The sequence below is a fragment of the Ruditapes philippinarum genome, unplaced genomic scaffold, assembly GCF_026571515.1.
Source record: "Ruditapes philippinarum isolate M1 unplaced genomic scaffold, ASM2657151v2 ctg1025_1_1_1_1, whole genome shotgun sequence".
In the NCBI taxonomy this organism is placed as follows: Eukaryota; Metazoa; Mollusca; class Bivalvia; order Venerida; family Veneridae; genus Ruditapes; species Ruditapes philippinarum.
Window position 1 is genome coordinate 49,065 of NW_026857505.1, and position 15,546 is coordinate 64,610.

Sequence of the window (15,546 nt, forward strand, 5' to 3'; positions counted from 1 at the left end):
TGAAAAATATTTCTACACTGTTACATATTAAAAGCATCTGTATGCTTACTATCATTTAACATAAATATTGAAATAGCATAATTAAAATTAATGTACATAACACACAAGAGGTTCATGATGACCCTCAACTGCTCACCTGATATGAATTTGCATGGACAAGATTTCATTTTAAGGTCAATATCATCAAATCTGCCATGCAGCTGAGGAGGACATGTCATTCTATTCATACATTTAAGTCTATTTATTTTAACTGCAAGCAGCCATTTTATTCATACATTTAAGTCTACATTTAACTATAAACAGCAATTTTATTAATCAGATTGAAGTACTTTTAGCAATTTTTGTTTTTGATTTTTCTAATTGACTTTAAAGGAACTCCACTGAGATTCAAAAGCTTAAAACTTAAAATTTGAATTTATTACATAGATCAACTGGGGCACTTAAAACAGAAAATTCAAGGATGATTAAGAAATATACTCGGAAATAAATAACAAATTATGTTTTGTGTGCTATTCTTAGCCGGATAAGAGTGAAAAGCACTGCATTGCTTTTCAATTGTGAGTCATTTTTCACAAATATAATAGTTGTCCTGGAAAAACAGAGTGAGCAAATGGTCTGAAATTTTGCACACAAGTTATTAGTTTAGACCTTCAACAAATGGAACATTTATCTTCCAGTCCCCTCATGTTAAAAAATCCTGAGTTAAGTCCCTTTAAGCAAAATATGCCTACAAGTAAGCTTTTTCAAGTTTATTTCAATATATAATATTCAATTATAGCTCTCGTAGCCATCTTGTTGAGCGGAATGACACAATTTTAGCAAGCATTGCAAAGTGCAAGCCAAGGGTCATTTTTATACAGTTTCAAAATCTAACAAGCTGTTGAGTAGATATTATTCCTATAGAGTTTCATAACAAAAATCTACCACTCTGAGGCAAAAGATTTAGGAGATTTTGTTTAAAGTAAATGCTACTGCAGGAAAATGATTGGAGGATGCTGGACACAGGGCAATCGCAATACCTCATCTTAAAGTAAGCTAAATTCTTTTGTCTATTTGTAAACAAAATGCAATTGATTAAAAATTCATAAAAAAAACAACAACCTCACAATACTTAAAAAAAACAAAGTCAGTAACAAAATGTAGCTTAAAATTAAATTAAATATATAACCATACTTGTATATGAAAGCTAACTATTTCATACAATCAATCTACAAATATACAAAAGAAAAATAAAACTTATCTCAAACAGACAATCTATGAGTGTTAAGCCTACAAGCATCATTCATAACAATCAAATCTACAATCCTTTTATTTTGTGAGAAAAAAAAAAATTCTGCCTAGTTTCACAACATTTGGCCCTAACCTAGGAACTTATAACAGATGCTCGGTTTTACCCTGGCTTGTGACAATGACATTGAAAAAGAATGGATAACATTCTATTTTTTGAGAATTGCCTGCAGTATAAATCTATATTATTTCAAGAAAATGATAATTTTATAATAAATGAAAATTTTGTGTTGTTAATTAAGCCAGCAAGCCTATAAGTACAAGAAAACCTACTGTTTACTATGAATTATATTTTATCAATATTAAAAAAACAGATCTATAAAATTTGCATGTCTTACTTGATGACAAATACCATGATTCATATTGCATCAGCTAAGAACAAAAACAACCATCTGCCCAAAATAAGTACATGTACAAACCTTTGATATATAAAAAAACTTTTAAATTGAACTTATACAAAACAACTTCCTTTCTCACAACTTTTTATGCTTTAAAATAACAGACAATGCCCATCCTTTGTTGCGATAATTATTAATTAAAACAAAAAAAAAAAAACACAAAAAAAAAACTTTTGGACTGGTTTTAACAAAGCTACTAGTATATAGAATTAGTCAAAACAAATCAGCAGTAATAAATAAATGGTTATGATGAGTCTATAGAGCTGTTAGATAGATTGTTTGAAATATGCATATCTTTACTGGATGACCCTGAACCAGGTATTGAATTTTGGTCATCGGATTTCTTTTTCTCCGGTGGCGTTGGATATCTCCGTGCATACTCCTGAAATATCTTTCTATAAATGTGTTTTGACACAGGTTTTTTGTCTTCGTTTCCGCACATGAATATATATTCATCATACCACTTTACTGCATGTATACTCTTTGGTAAAGGACTTTGTACCGAATATTCCGCAAGGTACGAGGCTAAATGTTTATGTACGGTGTCAATTTGCTCCTCTGATGTTTTGTTCACTGGAGCGTGCTTTCCTCTTCCATCTTGAACAAACAAATCACGAGCCTTCTGCTCAAATGCTTTGTATATGTAACTATCACCAATGCCCAGTGTTTTAGAAAAGAACGGCTTACACACAGATTCATATTTACCATTGATCTCAAATGAGAAAAGCCTATGTACATGTCTTCTCTTACTAGTTTTTGTTGCGACCTGGGTAACGCGTGAAACAACAAACTCTTTCTGAGCTGTGTAAGATCCCAACTTCCAAAACCATTCGAATATTTTCTTTCTTGTTTCTTCTGAGATTTTCTCAGTACATCTTTGCTTACACTTAGTACAATCAACTTTCCTCATTTTCTTTGCAGGAACTAGTTTACCTTTTGCATTAACATAAGCCTTTCCCTCTGTCTTTAATTTTTTCTTCACATTTCTCTGCCATGTTTCTGGCCTTCGTTCCCTTTTCCTCTTCAGAGCATCTTTATCTTTGTCAATCTTTTCCTTAGTTTTTACTTTTTCCTTATTCGGCTTTCCTGAGGAATGTAACACTTCTTGAACTGGGGTACTGTTTAGCATTTCTTTTATAAGATCTGCCTCACTTTGTGAGATACCATTGCTTTTGTCATGTGATACCTCAGAGGGTGACACAGTCATGTTAGTTTGCGGAACAGATATCATAGGATTATTCATATTAGCTGTAGCATCAACACTTTGCATAAAATTCGGTTGCGGGAAATTTTCAGTACCAGGCAGTCCTTGAGTAAATCCACCCTGAAAGAACGAGCCAGTATGAAATGGTCGGGTATCATACTGGCTAAAATTCCCATGGAGGAATGTATTTGGTTGGTATGATTTGTTTTGGTTTCCACCCTGAGACAATATACCTTGCACAAATGAGTTATCTTGAGCTGTCCCTCTTTCACTAGCTCCAGTTTGTGCAGGGAAATAACTCCCTCTTTCATGTGAAAAATCTAAAGGGTAATCTCCCTTCTCATTGAAAACGCCTTTGTTCTGATTGGCTCGACCAATTTCGAGGAATCTTTTTTGTGCACCAAGTAAAGTCCACACATCATGATCTGAAAACAGAAACAATAGATAGCTCATTTTCTCAATTATCATAAAAGCATTATTACTGTTTAAAAATTTAAAATTAACCTAAAACTGATCCTACATATTATGCTAGAAAAATACAGTGTAAAATTTACTATGTAGAAATACATTTTTCTGAAATTCTAGTTTAGAAATCATAATAAAAAGGAACAACCTGAGAAGATGAGCCCTATCATTTCTGATTCAGAAAATTTGAGGGTTGACAGGAAAACTGTTGTAAACCCTCCTTGATTTCATATAAGTTACTACAGTTTTGCCGTCAACCCTTGAAATATAAAAAACTGGCCGCTTTATTCTTACACAGTTTCCGCTTATATGAGATAAATGATTTAAATACAAGGCAAGATGTGTAATAAATACATAATTATCTAAAGAGGTATCCATAGGACAAGTGCACCCCAATATGACTGCTTTGTCAGTTTACTGACTATCAGCAAGATAATAGAACAGCATGATGAACAACAAGGGCAAACCTATATGCCACCAACCCTTCCACACACCAGTGAAGGTATAAAAATACTGTTATTTTAAACGAATTACCTCATTTTATTCCTTGAACTTAAGTTTCAATAGAGGGCACAGTGGGTTGGTTGGGATATGAAATAATCCTTATTTTGTTGACATAATAGTGATACACACATGTGTGCAAGTTAAAAATATAAGAAAACCTGAAAACCATGAATTTAGTATCATTTCAACTGGGTTTATAAGGAAAAAAGAGCTTTCAAGAGTAGAAAAAATCTGAACTTCAGGCTAATGCCTGAAACTTGTACCCATTCACACAGCTGAATTTTACTGAAAAGTAAAGTTTCTATCATGAGATTAAAAAGTTTGCAGAATGAAATATCAAAATTAAATTTCACCATATAACAAGGGCCTTATAGAGACCTCACAATTTCAATATTGCCCCTTCACAATCCCATTTGGGCAATCAATATTTCTTTTGACTGCTACCACAAAACAATATTACAACAAAATTTCGAGCTATAACCCTCATCTCTTATATATTCCAAGCCATTTACAAGTAAATGAATCCTTTGTCATTTAAACAGTTAATGTTGAAATATCTCACGTGAATGTTCATTTTAATTAAATACAGGAAAATTAATATTTGTAATTTTTTTTCACAAATTTAGACATTATCAAACTGCTTCTCTCACAAATTTAAGGAAAATAAAGCTAAAATTTCACAATTTCGAAAAGATAAATCTTGTTTTTTTTTTACAAATCAAAAAAGCATGGGCCCTTTTAAAAAGTTGAAAACACTTTCTCTACATAACTTTCATGGTTTGAAGATGTGTATGATCATATAACTCAAAACAAGTCAAAACAATTCAGTATTTCTCAGAAGTGGAAACAGTTTTTTTTTGTTCGTTTTTTTTTGGGACTTTTTTGGCTACTATTTTTGATTGGGAATGGGGCCTTATGATCGGGTGAAAATGCCCTGAATTATAAAATTGACCTGCAAAGAGAAGATAAACTGGTCACACTGTATTGAAGCGAAAATAGCTGTGGCATTTTACTGTTGATATAGTTTTCATTATTGCTTCTGTCATAGACACGGGATAACAAAATCATAAAGTGCAAAACTTTTTTATCCTTATCACACCATTATACCCTATTTCTTTGGAAATTTTGCCTCAAGAGCCTAGTCCATGTCTAAGTTATTACCTACAACTTAAGATCATTTACCTGTACACATTTTAGCAAATCTGTCCCCAATATCAGAGTTCTCCTTCAGAAACAATTGTCCCTTCTGTGATCCATGAATACTTATTTCACCAAATGGACCAACAGTTACTAGCATAGACTGAACACCCCTTGAACTGACCTGTTCAAGCTGAAATAAATAATGGACATTTTAAACACCTTTAAGACTTATATATGACCACTCTCTTGTCATTTGCTATATTGCTAATCCTGGTAGCCCTATGTAATATTATCATTTGCAGACATCTAATTTAGCACTGGCCTGGTGGCCCATGGCCTAGTGAGTGTAAATCAGTTCAGGCCAGTGAAATTTTTAAGAAAATGTAGTTAAATACATAGTAGAATAAATTCAAAACTGGAATTCCGGTCTGGAAGTTCAAAATCTTAAATTCATTGACTGCATTGGGCACTCAACAGTTTAATAATTTGAATTAAGTAATACAAGTTGCCTTTAAAAAGCATTCCCTAATCCCTATAGGGCTGTATAGCAACATGCATTGTAAACCCTGCATTCATTTCAAAATAATTAAATAGGATTTTATTTAAGTTATAATTTGGAAGGAAGACCCAATTTTAATCTCTGACCACTAAGACTGTGTCTTGCCTACAACATAGTCCCATTATAATGAACAATTTGAGTGAATTAGGTAATTACTCAAAGTTTTCTATAAAAACCATCATAGAATATCAAAGAATTAAATGGACTAAACACACAAAAATTATCACTTGTTTTTTTTATTAATTACCTTCTACCAAGAACAGGAACAAAGAACATAAAACACCAGTGTCACTGTATACTTTAACCCAACTTACTATCGCTAACAATTTGAAATATAGTTGAACGTAAGTTTTGTCTGCTGAAATAAATTCAGATGTTTTAAATTTGCAGAAACTTAAAATATTTCCAAGTAAAAAGAATAAACCAATTTCATTTGTCAGCCATTGCAATTTGTAGATAAAGATTTATTCAAGATTTTCCAACCTGACATATCAGAATGACCTACCATTTCTTGAACTTGGTTTATTGTGGTTTGAGTGTCCTCTGTATCCATTGGTTTCCAGTTATGATTGTCCAAGCTTGACCCTTGACCAGCATTGGCATGCAAGTTGCCAGTAACCTGGTTGTTGGCCATGTTTGATGATAATCTATTTTTGGTAACATCTGATTCCATGTTTTGCATGAATCAATATGTTTTATTTAACCCTTAAAAGACAATGTTTACCTGAAAATAAATGATTAATTATTAATTTTTGTAAATAAAGTTTTAAAAATAACAAAGGTATCTTTTCATTATAAATTTATGTTGAAATTAAAATGGTATATATTTTATCATTAAATGTTTAAAACAATTTTCCTGCATTGCACATAAGTGCCGACTTAGCATGATGTTCACACTTATATAATTACCGTTAATTTGCAGCACGCATATATTGTATCAATTAAAAACAACAGCCTGTCTTTACTTATTTATATTAATTAACTTTATATGATTAAAAAATCTCTTACAAAGTTTTGAATTTGAAATACCAATGATTTTTTTTTATTTTGCGAACACAAATTTTGTCCGCATAAAGACAGACAAAAACATTGCCAGAATGAAATACATATATCCTTAACTACATACAGCTGTTGTCAATTTAGTACCGTCATTGTATTTTTAAAGACAAATTCATTTAATCCGTTTGTTACTTATATAAGTTTTCCATATTTAGAAAGTCCAAAAATGTGTCATGAAACGTAATAAAATTCATTGGCATTCAATCATAAATTACTTATTGGCTAATTAATTATTTTTTTTTTGAATATTAAAGTATAAATCCAATTACACATAATGTTTATAAACTTCACCAATGCCCAAAATAATCATCAATCAGTCTACACTATATATCTATATCGTCCGCTTTTTTCCTCTTTGTCCGCTTTAGACGTCCGCGTTTTAGACAGGCCCAAAATAACACATGCATTTTCGACTTCCAATGGAAGTTCCATATAATTTTGTAAAGTTTCGTACAGCTAGCCAACGCATTGTGTCCTGGCTAGCCGTACGTGACTCATGTACGGCTAAACTTTTGGCTAGCCTTTGACTAGTCAACAGTTCAGATTTGACAGAGCTCAAGATTTGCATTGTTCATAATAATTTCCGATTATTTTTATGTCAGTAAAACATTCAACGGGAGTCACAGTTTAACCACATTCTAAAGCTTCCATAAAACCTTTATCACACAGCAATTAAATAGGGATTTCTTTCTTGTCCTGCAGTTTCTATAATTTCTAAACAAATTTCTGGGTCAAGCAAACAACGATTAACATGTCAATATCGTTATATCACCTGTGTTCACAGACTTGTCTTATATTATATATGCATATGTAAATGGAGGCGTAATGTGCTAATTGTTTCCTTACATTAATAATTCTAACTTTGATGACATGTATACGAAGTGATTGCAATAAAAACTTTAATCGTCTCACCACAATTCAACCGGAACTACTTTAATCAAGGCCATGGGCCACTATTTTTTTTGCAAATACCACAAAGATATTTTTCAAACAACAAGATTCTTCACGGAAACATACATGTACATATGATCTGATATATATGATATTCTGTAATCATGCAAAGTTTCTGTGCTAGTTTCCTTTTTTATTCTTTTTTTATCGCCTTTGTAAAAATATGCAATACATTACTGTACAGCGGTATGCCTAAAATGAGAAAGTGAGATTTTTGACGAAAGTGAGCGAGAGTGACTTTTAAAATTTGAATTGTACCGTTTTAATAGAATTTTACGGTGAATTTTCTGTTTGTAGACGTATATTATTAGCAAATAATTTTTTTTTTCAAAAATAATCCCTATGATGATTAATCCCGATGATGATTCAATCGCCATTAATTTGCACAATTTCTATACACAAGTTCTGAGATCTTCCCTTCGCCCACTTTCAAAAATACGAAAGAGACATGTAAAATATTAAATATAGAGTTTAAATTGAAATTTATACTAAAATTGCAGTTTACACTACAGTATTGTACATGCAATACTCCTATAAAGGTATCATATAAGGATATTATATATCCCATCATTAACGATCGTTCAACACAACGTTATTGTTCTATGTGGTACGTTTTTTACTTTTGTCATTTTTCTAGTTGGGTGGTTCCAATTTTCCTACTTGAATAACGTTGAATCACTTGTAATAGAGGTCAGGTTCTATGAGAATCAATGTTTTACACGGAGACAAAATGATCACAAATTTATAACAAGAGTAAATTCTCAACCTTAGAAGATTTATATAAGTGTTACTATAACCTCTGATCCCCTTTCAAAATTCCATTTTATTTAGTTCCGCCCATTGTTTTCTCGTTTAAGGCACATACATGTACATTCTTTCTCTTGGGTACCATACGCCGCTTTTCATGGAATGACACGAGAGTGCCGTATGAACACATCTGCGGATGGGCTGTTTCTAAATTCCAAATTTCACCATTACCATGATTAAATGTTGGATTCTGTTTAAGCCGGTGCTAGGACGCGTGGACGGTAACTTGTACTTTCCATTACCTCCATGAACAGGCTTAATAACATTTTCAATTTTGTCTTGTTTGGCTTTCTTTAGGGATTCTTTATTTCTCTCTATTTTGTAATTTATAACGGCTAAAAGGGACTCAATCACTACATATTTTCATGAAAGGTGCGGTGGCGGGCCAAAATCAAAAGATTTCTGGCCTACCATCAAGCCCTTCCTATCACAAAAACCAACTAATAAAACAGACAATCCAATAATACTGAAGAAGTCAGATGGGGAACTATTGTCTGACCAACCCACAGTCGCCAACACACTTAACTCTTTCTATGTCAACATTGCAAAAAACATTGGTATAGAAGAAAATGAACAAGACACCTTCACACACCCAAGCATAGATAAAATAAATTATAATTGCCCACAATCACAATTTACATTCAAACTGGTCACTGAACAAGATATATCTAAGTCCATAAAAAGGTTAAATCCAAAAAAGGCTACTGGAGTTGATCAAATTCCACCAAATGTCATAATTGCAGGCAAACCCTCCCTGACCCGTCCCATTAGAGATCTATGTAATACTATGTTAAATCAAGGTCAGTTCCCACAAAATCTAAAACTTGCCCAAGTAACCCCAATTTTTAAAAAAGATGACCCCTATATAGAAAAAAATTATAGGCCAGTAAGTATTCTACCCACCATGTCCAAATTATATGAAAGGGTTATCCACGACCAACTCTCGGGTTACTTTGAGGAAATTTTTCATCCCTATCTGGCAGCCTTCCGTAAATCATATGGCTGTCAGACTACCCTACTAAGGCTAGTGGAAGACTGGAAAAAGGCCCTTGATGAAAACATGTTCATCGGAGCAATACTAATAGATTTATCAAAGGCCTTCGACTGTCTTCCACATGATTTAATTATCCTTAAACTTAAGGCTTATGGTCTGTCCGATAACGCTTGTAACCTTATGAGCAGTTACCTCCAAAAGTGGAAACAAAGGGTTAAACTAGGGGATTATACCAGCCAGTGGGATAATATTATTAAGGGTGTCCCTCAAGGATCAATATTAGGGCCCCTGGTATTCAACATCTTCAATAATGATATATTTTACTTAATAGAAAAATCCACCCTTTATAATTATGCTGATGATAACACTTTGTCCTTCTGGCATAAAAATGCTTCAGTTGTCAAATCTACCCTTGAGGATGAAAGTAATATCCTCATAAATTGGTTTAAATCTAATCAAATGCAGGCAAACCCTGAAAAGTCCCAAGCTATTTCATTGGGGTCAAGTCACATACTGAAATTAAGTCATTTGATATAAGCGGCAGCACTATCCCATGTGATGAACAGGTCAAATTACTAGGAGTAGATATTGACTATCAATTAAATTTTGATGCCCAGGTATCAGCCATTTGCCAAAAAGCTGCAAAACAGTTAAATGTCCAGCAAATATTAAGTAAATTCCTTTCTGTATCTACCATGCGTATCATATATAAATCTTTTATCAGGTCAAACTTCAATTACGGTCCCATAGTGTGGCACTTCTGTAGTAAAGCAAATACAGAAAAACTTGAAAAACTCGAGTACAGGGCCTTACGCATTGTTTTCAATGATTTTACATCATCATACGAAAGTCTCCTTAATAAGGTTAAACTACCCACACTCCATTTAAGCAGGTTAAAAACAATTGCAATCGAGACTTTCAATTGCTTACATAATATATCACCAAAATATATTCAAAACTTGGCCAAATTTAAGACCTCTGTTTACAATTGCAGGTACGATCATACTCTAGAAGTGCCTACAGTTCGAACCACCAGGTATGGACAGAACTCCTTTCGTTTTGAGGCTGCCCGGGTGTGGAACAGCCTCCCTAGTGACATCAGAAGAGTAGAAAACTTCAAAGAATTTGGGAGGCTGGTTGGCACCTGGACATGCCCAAAATGTAAGTGTTCAATGTGTCGCTTGTAGCCTGTGTTTGTATGTGATAAACATGTTTTATATGTGCTTCTATGTATAGTCTTTAGATGTTGCAAAGTTATACCTATAAATGCTTAATGTTATTTTTTATTTGCATTATGTGATAGTCCTTGTAATTTCCTTGATTTTTATATATATGTTTTTTATATATACTTATTATATTTCTTTTACAGGTATGTACATAGGTATATATGTATATCTTATTTCTTGTAACTTTTGCAGATTTTAAACTTATTTTAATTTCTTAATTTCATGCTCTTAGATGTGCTTATGCTTATAATTTTTAGTTGTTTTAATATTTTAATTCCATGTACTTAAATGTGCTTATGCTTATATTTTTTTATAGCTGCTTTACTTTTGTTTATTTCATATACTATGTTTGTCTGAAAATAGCTCATGAGCTAATGTTTTATGTTTAAATGTATCCGACGTAAAATAAATTTTCTTGTATCTTGTATCTTGGCTGCATGGCCTGCAAGGAATCAATCATCAAGGTCTTTCAAATAGATTTGAACAGTTACATTTTAATATATTTTAGCTATGATTTCGATAGTGATATTATTGCGGCTATATAGAGTTACCACAATTTTGTAGCCACTAGCCTTCCTGCCTTCATTAAAACTCCATCAAGGCATTTAGGAAATACAAGTCATATCAGACTACTATAAGTTCTAGCCCCCATCTCTCGTATCAGACTTTGAAATCAGCTTCCGATTGACACCCTGGTAAAGATACAGTATAAAGTTGCATTGTGTTTTTTACTTTCCTTCACTCTTACTATTAAAAACATTTTAACAATGAAGTTTTTTTTAAATCTGTCACTGTCCTGATCATGTTTATTTTGAGGTTCCTTCACATGTTTTACATATTTGTATGGTTACCTGTTTTGAATGTTTGCATGCTGGTGTTGTCTACCTTAATGTTAATTGTAGATAAAGGTAAGTATTTTGTTAACCCCCCCCCCGCCCTTCTCCCATTTTTGACCCACACTTATAGCCCTTGTCCCTTTAATTCCCACATGGATCCGTTTTAGTTTTAATTAGTTCACACATGACATGTCCCTCTCCTCTTTTCGCCGCCCTTATGTCCATTCCCGGTTTTAGTTTGGTGCCTTCTGGGTGCCCTGTTGTGGTGGCTTGGGTGTGTGCTGCGTCCTGTGAACGTTGCCTTTGCATTGTTGATCTTTATCCTCGCCTTTTATTTTCTCTCATATCATTTACTAATACATCCGATGGGAAGTATTCCTGCCTATAACATTCGCAAGAGGGATTGGCATTACTCAGAGATAAATAGATTTTGTCACCAGATCTTACCGTAATATGAGATATTATTAAAAAATGAAATCACATATGTGCTAAATGTTAATAGTATTAATCAATTACATGTAAGTAATTAAAATATCCACATGTATACAATTTTGTGTCAAAAAAATGAAGAAAAAAAATACCCGCCCCTCCCCCACCAAAAAAAAAAGATAAATAAGATAAAAAAAAATAAAATAAACAAATAAAAAATGAATAAGCTAAAATATTTCATATTTAAGTGAGAAAAATCCACATTTTCAGTTGCGGACAGCAACACAGTTTTCTCTATATCACATATTCACTCAAAACAAACAAATATCCTCATGAGATTTTCAATATAAAACAGCGATGGTAGATCATACAGGATTCTCTCAAGATTTTCTTTACCCCTCTAAATATACATTATTTAAAATCGTGTGATGATCGCCGCTGATACAGTTTGCGCTTAAAAATACGAATTGTCAGCGACATTCCAGCAGACATTTTCACAAAAAATCTTACGACACTTTTTTGTCGTAAGAGAAATCTTACGATAAATCTCCTTTTCACAAAAAATCTTAAGAAAATCTTAAGTGCAAAATCTGTCGTAACTTTACGCACGGATTTATATTACATATAAATCCGTGCTTTACGATAGGTCTTCCCCGTTCGTAAGTGTAATTTTTTCTCTCTTAAGGGTAAAATATCATGTATCTCTTACCTAAAATGAATAAAAACAAACAAAAATTTGGAGGACAAATAAACATTAAGCAAACAGTATGCTATAAATAACACAAATTGAGGTATAATTATTTTTCAACATAAACATTTGTGACGTCATGACTTGATGACGTCACGATGGAGAGGGTTATGAATAGTTTAAATGTGAACTATACTGTAGTATTATTGAAAACTTATAATTTGTACAATTGGTGAGTTCGATTTCATTGCCAGCATGTACTAGTGGTACCTTTTTATTTATTAATAACATAGTAGACCTTCTTTCTGAATCTTTTAGATATACTATATAATTATCTTCAATCAAGATATAAATTATATCAGTTTGAATCATTTTTTTGTTCTTATTGAAAATAGATATTTTAAGCTCTTGATTACTTGATTTTAAAACCGGAATCAAATATATAGAGCATGCACATCACTATCAAATGAACGTTGCTAGGGATGTTTTTGTCGTAAGATTTATCGTAAGTGAATTTTTTATCTTTTAAAGATAAAATTTTAACTTACGAGTGGCTTTGTGAAAATGACTTAAGATTTAACTTACGATTATCGTAAGTGAAAAACTTAAGATAAATCGTAAGATTTTTTTTGTGAAAATGTCTGCTGGGTGTCCGTAGATAACCCTACAAAATTCAAGTTCAGCTCTTTTTTTCAAATTTTCAATGTTTTGCGGTCACATTTGAAGACCGTTTATTTTATTAAATAACGAAATGCCTCCCTACTGAAGAATTCTTAAAACCTGCATTAAAGTGTTACGAACTATTTTAACGTAAGTTAAAGTAAAAACTTACGAACGTTCTGTGAAACATACTTACGATATACGTAAGTTTAAATGTAAGCGTAAAGTTACGAAAATACTTACGAAGACCTTACGCAATGTTAGTAAAACGCTGCTCAGGAGACTATTGATACAATAATATACTTATTATTTGCATATTGTAATTATTTCTTTACAAAACAAAGCAAGTTTTTTTAATGCGATTTGTGAACAATTAAAGAGATAGTGAAATGCCTCACCAAGTTGTTTTGACTTACACAAAATACATATACATGTACGTATGTTTCTCTCTATATTTAGGAGTCTACCTTTCTCAATTGGCATAATTTTTATCATTCATACATATATTTTTTAACAAAGCTTAAGACAGCTGCCAAGGAAGTATATTAGAATAATCTTCGAATACACACTCTGATATAGATGGTAGTTTAAACATTTGCTTAAAGATTGGGCATCACTGTTCCAACTTTGGATGAACTGATCTTGAAGTTTGGACTTAACAATACTTTTGAAATTAAGCGGACTAGGTACAGATAGACTCAACCAATAATTTGATAAACCAAGTTTGTCCAAAGTATCGATATTTATCAAAAGAAATCCACGTTAATTCAGTTCTATATCTAACACATACAGAGTATGCAGTCTTATATTAAATATTACAAAATTTATCATCTTTACCATTCAAAGCTTACACCAGTAATTAATAATTCTCATTTTTATTTGCAAAGATATCGGAGTAACATCAAGTTCACCATATAACATACAATTAAAAGTACTTTGCTTAAGGTTAAGTATAATTTTGCAAAACTTTAAGCTGAAACTGATCAATACAGTTTTAATTTTCTATTCCCCAAACTTCAGAGCCATAACAAATAGAATAGGAACAATCATTGTATGAAACAAGTAGTTCTGTAGATCTACAGAAACTAACAATTTTGTAGCCTTTTTGACCAGAGAGAACATAGCTGATTAGTGGATTAGTTTATAATATTACTGTATGTATATCTGTCCAGACACATATGGTACTGTAGTGAGGACAATTTAGGAAATTTTGATGCTCACTTCAGGGGCAAACCAACGCGCTCTTTGAATAGTTTGAAGAAGAACCTATCTTTACTGTGTCAAATTTCCGGGTATTGTGAAACCTGTATTGAAAAACCTTCTAAATTGTCCGGTTGATGGTCCCCGACCAATAGACCAGCATATTTGTATGACATAAAAACTGTTGAGGTTTGCTTTTTGGAGTAAACTTTTCTTTCCTGTATTACACCTAAGGACACAAACGTCTAAATCACCAAGATTTCATTTTGTTTACACGTCGGAAAAATAATAATTTCTTTCATCATAGAATAACTTTATATTGGTAATAGAAAATCTAAAAATAATTGTATCTTTAGTTTATATAACCTTAATTTGTAACAGTTTAAAATCAAACACGTACTGTAGCTGTATATCATATGATTTTAATTCGTACTCAATTTATTTCGTACTTTTTGTAATTTTCAGTCCTTGAAAGTTTAATAGACTGGAGATATTGTTTCTTATTTTATTCTGTATACCCATATCCCAACACAGAAAAAAACATTTTAGCTGCTTTACCTTTGTTAATCTTTTTACACAAGTTTATTGGATGATAGCTCAAGAACAAGTGACGTGTTTTTTGGGCAATCTCCTGGATTAGACCCATATGTATTTTTCAGGTCTAAAACTTGTATATAATACACTAAAGAAAACGGAATGAACCTTATATATACTCCTGGTTTAGACCCCGGGGTCTAATCCAGGATATAGCCGTTTTTTGCTATAATGCATAGATATGTTGTTAAATAAGTTTTCCTATTTTGCTTTAATAATCCTTTAAATGAGGGTTTCCTTGTGTATGTGAGGTGCGATAGTAAACAATTGCAAAGGCTGGCAGTATCAAAGACAAACACTTAATAAAAAAACCTTAATCAGTTAATTATTTAATAATGTTAATCAAGTCATTTTCCAGCACAATTTTCAAAAAGTTTTCTCATTAAGTTACTCATAGTCATAACAGTGTAGTACGGCTAGCCAAAAGTTCTAGCCGTACGTGAGTCACGTACGACTAGCCTGGACACACTGTATTTTGGCTAGCCGTACGGCACTTTTCAAAATTATATGGAAGTCGAAAATGCATATGTTATTTTGTGTCTTTA

At 32.4% G+C, this 15,546-nt stretch overlaps 2 protein-coding genes across 5 annotated transcripts in view; one reads left to right on the forward strand and one right to left on the reverse strand.

Moving 5' to 3' along the window:
• Positions 1-257: 257 nt before the first annotated feature.
• Positions 258-7,632, reverse strand: LOC132749979 (uncharacterized). Of its 2 annotated transcripts, none has more exons than XM_060739925.1 (4): positions 7,529-7,632; positions 6,063-6,281; positions 5,041-5,188; positions 258-3,314 (listed from the first exon to the last, which is right to left on the reverse strand). In XM_060739925.1, exons 2-4 carry the CDS (start codon positions 6,237-6,239, stop codon positions 1,930-1,932), a joined length of 1,710 nt encoding a protein of 569 aa, XP_060595908.1. In that variant the 5' UTR covers positions 6,240-6,281; positions 7,529-7,632; the 3' UTR covers positions 258-1,929. The 2 variants fall into 2 exon arrangements, with proteins under 2 accessions (XP_060595908.1, XP_060595909.1); XM_060739926.1 differs by having other exon boundaries at positions 7,463-7,550.
• Positions 7,633-14,654: 7,022 nt separating this feature from the next.
• The window catches only part of LOC132749980 (putative sodium-coupled neutral amino acid transporter 10), a 31,835-nt gene continuing 30,943 nt past the window's right edge, over positions 14,655-15,546 (forward strand). For all 3 annotated transcript variants that reach the window (XM_060739927.1, XM_060739929.1, XM_060739928.1), the window contains exon 1: positions 14,655-14,729. The gene's annotated coding sequence lies outside the window, so the exon portion shown is untranslated. The remainder of the gene's footprint in view (positions 14,730-15,546) is intronic.

Excerpts from the sequence above, each read along its gene's own strand:
- LOC132749979 (XM_060739925.1), bottom strand. The coding sequence starts at position 6,239 with ATGCAAAACATGGAATCAGATGTTACCAAAAATAGATTATCATCAAAC. Across the intron at positions 5,189-6,062 it reads TAAACCAAGTTCAAGAAATG|CTTGAACAGGTCAGTTCAAG; the intron begins GTAGGTCATTCT and ends TATTTATTTCAG. Across the intron at positions 3,315-5,040 it reads ATTTGCTAAAATGTGTACAG|ATCATGATGTGTGGACTTTA; the intron begins GTAAATGATCTT and ends TTCTGTTTTCAG.